The sequence below is a fragment of the Arachis ipaensis genome, unplaced genomic scaffold (assembly GCF_000816755.2).
Source record: "Arachis ipaensis cultivar K30076 unplaced genomic scaffold, Araip1.1 Aipa812, whole genome shotgun sequence".
Taxonomy (NCBI): Eukaryota; Viridiplantae; Streptophyta; class Magnoliopsida; order Fabales; family Fabaceae; genus Arachis; species Arachis ipaensis.
Window position 1 is genome coordinate 1 of NW_015495820.1, and position 4,604 is coordinate 4,604.

A 4,604-nucleotide genomic window follows, 5' to 3' on the forward strand; every position below is an offset into this window, starting at 1 on the left:
TGACAGAGCACAATGACGTCGTTTGATTCATGTAGCCGACCCCACTTAGTGGGACAAGGCTTTGTTGTTGTTGTTGTTGTAACCTAAAAGTTTTTTTTTTTAATTGTGTAGTTAAATCCATATAAGAATGATAATAGTAAGCAGAATAGGAACAGAAGCATTTTTTATTATACTTATCAGCATGGTATGTTATATAGGAAAAATTCTTGTATGATGTTCCACAGTGAATACCTTTACTCATCTCCAAGAAAAACATGCACAATGTTTCATTAATCCTAGCGTCTCTTTGCTTGTTTCAAAAGTAAAATTATAGCTTTCACTTTCTTCATGCAAATTAAAAAGAATATGAAATGGAAATGTGGACATATAAAATTGAAAAATGTTCTAAAACATTAGGAGGTGGCATTGTAGCGTGTAAGTGAGTCCGAGAGTAAAGTCAGCATAAGTTATCAAGTATATTTTATTATTTAATAATCATTGAGCTGGTAGAGAGTAAAGAAGTATCAAGGAACTAGAAATCAGGTACCGATCATATCTATTTACTTTACAAGGAGAACCCCTCAACTAATTTACATGATAATGAATGAAAAAATTAGTTAATCATCTTGGTACACAAGCAATTAAATACAGATTAAAATGGGAAAAACAAAAGCCAAAAATCAAAATCAGTTTACTCAAAACAAGAAAATGCTATCCCAATTCCAACGTTAGCTCACTGTGTTGTTGTTACTTGAGATTTTAACAATGACTGAAAGGGGAATGCTTAGGACATGACCTTGATCACCAAAGAGGCCAATCCTCCCAAAGCTTGCAACTGAACTGTTGGCGGTTGCGTTCATGAGCACAGACAAGACTTGCTTCTCGCCACCGGCAATGGTGAAGTGTGTTGGAGATACACTCACTGATACCCCGTAAGGTGCGCTCCAACCGACACTGTAGGTCTCATTTCCAGCAACGTTTTGGACTGTCCTCTGCACCACTCTTGATTGGTTCAGCTTCGAAATGGTGATTGAGGGCAAGTTCAGATCAGCGCCGTATACAGTAGAGTTATAGGACCAGCAGTTCTGACCAGTGTAGTTTAATACCACAGGAACTGAACCATTGATGCCACACAAGAATGCCATGTAATCATCATAACCTACGAAGAAAGGAACATTTATATTGAACTCCAACATCTAAAGGTTGCTCAGGCTTACTATTAGTTAATTTACCAGTCTCTAAGTCAACACCAACTTGCTGCTGAGACAATTTATCTTTAACCATATGACACTAATAATAATAAGGTAATTTAGTCCCTGAAATGCACAAGGCTCATAAAAACAGTCTCTGACTTTCAGAAATGACCAAACTTAGTCCTTGAATTTACAAATCATGAATCTTCGTTCATCCCTAATATGATCAATAAAGACTTCAATATGATCAATAGTAAGGTGATGTGGTTAAAGACTTCAATATGATCAACAAGTTTTCTAAATTAGTTTATTGGACTCATTTTGGTTAATTGGGGCACTAAAATGAGTTCAATTGACCACCATGGGGCACCTATTTTATCATACTGAAGTCTTAACCATGTTACGTTACCATTGGGAATGCCATGCTGACAAAGTAATGCTCCATGCTGCTAACGGCAGCTGAATTGGGACCGAATGGAGATATACAATTGTAAATTCAGAGACCAATTTGGTCATTTCCAAAAGTCAGAGGGACTATTTTGATGAGAGTTGAGAATTTCAAAGACCAAATTGGGCATTCCCTCAATCATGAAAAATAAAAGTGACACTTGAATGATTATTACGTATAGGTATAGTGCAAAATTTCTGACTCCAACTTTATCATGTTATCACTTATGATAGCTATCTAACCAACAAAACAATCATAGCTTATTTTCATACCATTTCAATACATTGAGACATGAGAACAACTATTGAAATATTATGAATAAAAGATTCCCGTAGTCACTTACTGGAATAAAAAATCAAACCGGGATTTAATGCTCCAGTTGCATTCAGAAAACCACTTCCCATGTCAAAAGGAGTTGCTGGAGATAGGTTTAGATCTGCCGAGGCATACGATCGCTGAGCCATTATTGGCCCACCATTCTTATCATGCTGAGAAGCAGTTGTGGAAAGTGCAGATGCAACGGCTGTAGGGCTGAAATTTGGGAATTTTTGTCTAACTAGGGCAGCAAGACCAGCAACATGAGGTGCAGCCATGCTTGTGCCTGACATAATTGCGAAATTCTCACCTATTTGTAATGCAAAAGAGACAAATTATTACTTAAAAAGATATTATGCTTATGATAGGTACCGAAAAACTTTAAACTAGACTATTTCTTTTATTCATGTGTAAAGGATTTTTATGTATTGACCTTGAAATTCAACAGAGTCGGTGCCAAGAGAACTCCAAGCAGCCCATATAAGATTTCCAGGAGCTAACAAGTTTGGCTTCAAGATGTCCGCTTCATGTGGAAGAGTGTCTTCTGGATCCGGTCCTCTGGCAGAGTAGTACATGACCTTCGGAGCAGCATTACTGTAGTTCGCTTTTAGTCCGCCACAGATACTCGCAACTGCGCCAAATTTATTAACTTTCTTTGAGACTGCATCAACTTCTAGTGAAGAGTTGTAGTATTGCATCAAAATCTGCCCATTTCAAAATAAAACTAAAATAGTCAAATCAATCTTCACAAGCCCAAGAAATCAAATTGCAATACAAAGGGGGAACACAAAGAATGCACACCTTAGAATCATTTGTGGATGCAATTATTATGCCAGGCATTTTCATTGGAACTGGGTTAATCTGATAACCAATCACAAAAGGATCTATATAGAAAACAACTCCAGCTGCACTAAGATTCTTGGCCATTCCCAAGGTCTGTTTGATGGTGGAAAGCCCCAGCACAAATCGGATTGAATAGCTGCACATTAAGAGGTTCCCCCGGACCAAATCCTTACTGAACTTGCTCGCATCTTGGCACTCATTGACATACATATCATCAGGGTCAGCAGTATCATTGTTCAAAGCATGGTGTGCATGAACCAGTGTATAAAGTTTGCCTACACTTGTGCCAGCTGAACGGCATAATAAAAGTAAAGTGAAAAAACATGTTATAACTCATGAAGGGTCGATGCAACACAACATTAGTGAGCAAAAAATCCTTGAAAACAACAAAAAACTGATCATCAAAATTGTATTAAGTGAAATGCAAATCTTGAATTGTATTTCTTGTATTTTTGGTACATGTTCTGGGGTGAAGGACAAAATCTTATGGTATTTAATCCAATGAACAATAGAAGAAAAAAGAATATAATAGTAGAGCTACTAAACTTCTGCAGATAATTGTGTTTTGTATAGAGATTGATTAGTTTCCGGCAACATTTTACTCTCCTAAGGTACCCATCTACCCATAATTTATAAATTAACGATTAAATGCGAAATTCACTTCCTGAATCTTATCAGTTTTTGATTCTCCGAGAAGCGAAAGACGCGGCCGAATAAGTAAAAGTGCATTACATTACTCTCCTGGCATGTTTCTAAAAATAGTTCATGTGTAGAGAGAAAGAGTAACTTACGCGCAAGTCCAACACCAGGTATGGTCACATTATTTCCAAGAAACATGGAGTTGCTATAAATCCGGTCATGAGAGGCAGCACCAACAGTAAAGATCCATGGACTGAAGGAGGAAACACTTGTCGGTGAAGGTCCTGTATTTCCTGCAGCTTGCACTACAAAAATACCGGCCTTTACAGCTGACAGCAATGCCATATCTATTGGATTGAAGAAAGTTGCAACGCCCGGAGGACGTCTATTCGGAGTGATTGATAAGCTAATTATGTCAACCCCATCCTGAGCTGCCTGCAAAACAATCAACCATGCTAAAGCCTTGCCAGAAGTGAAACACTGGAAGAGATTTACATCAATAGATTCCGAAAGCAACACGAAATGGAATCATTGCTACATATCAATATCACTATCATCTCAAAGAAACTGCCATGAAATAAAATGAAAAGAAAATGACATTGGATTAACAAACATTTGCTCGGAAATATATTCAAGATTTATATATTTTATCAGGTAATCATGTTAAATCCATGTCAAACACAATGGAGAAAAGTAAAATTGTCATATATTCTGTTACATACCCTGGAGAGAGAGAGAATGCTGAGTCAGCAGCAAAGGCAGCCAAAAAAGGGAAGAAAATAATCCCTTTACCTTATCATTATTCTAGAAGAAGCAATAAAGAAAAGNAGCAAAGGCAGCCAAAAAAGGGAAGAAAATAATCCCTTTACCTTATCATTATTCTAGAAGAAGCAATAAAGAAAAGGGAGGAATAATAGGGCAGGAGAAATGTGTAATCATAAGTGACAATAATTAATGATTGAATTAGTCGGATAAGAGAATCAGGGAGGCGTAATCGTAGGAGTTGAATGCTAATTATGATAATTAATTTGAGGGAAGGTAATAAAAGGAGGAGCTGATTAGTGTGAGAGATAGGAAAGATTTGGAAAGGCCTAGGCTAGGAGAGTAGAGGACTCTCGAAATTCCTCTATTATCTTTTACTGTTCTATTGTATTTCTGTATTTCCATTAAAATAAATACCAGTGTAA

The 4,604-nt window shown here is 37.0% G+C and overlaps 1 protein-coding gene across 1 annotated transcript; it reads right to left on the bottom strand.

Annotated features, from left to right (window-relative positions):
- Positions 1 to 436: 436 nt before the first annotated feature.
- LOC107624622 (subtilisin-like protease SBT2.3) lies at positions 437 to 3,852 on the bottom strand (the record flags this gene model as incomplete). The annotated part of the gene is given in 5 exon segments (XM_016327080.2): positions 437 to 1,138; positions 1,964 to 2,245; positions 2,369 to 2,639; positions 2,737 to 3,068; positions 3,570 to 3,852. Coding segments are annotated over 5 exon segments (1,599 nt in total), but the record flags the coding sequence as incomplete, so codon positions are not given.
- Between the last annotated feature and the right edge of the window lie 752 nt (positions 3,853 to 4,604).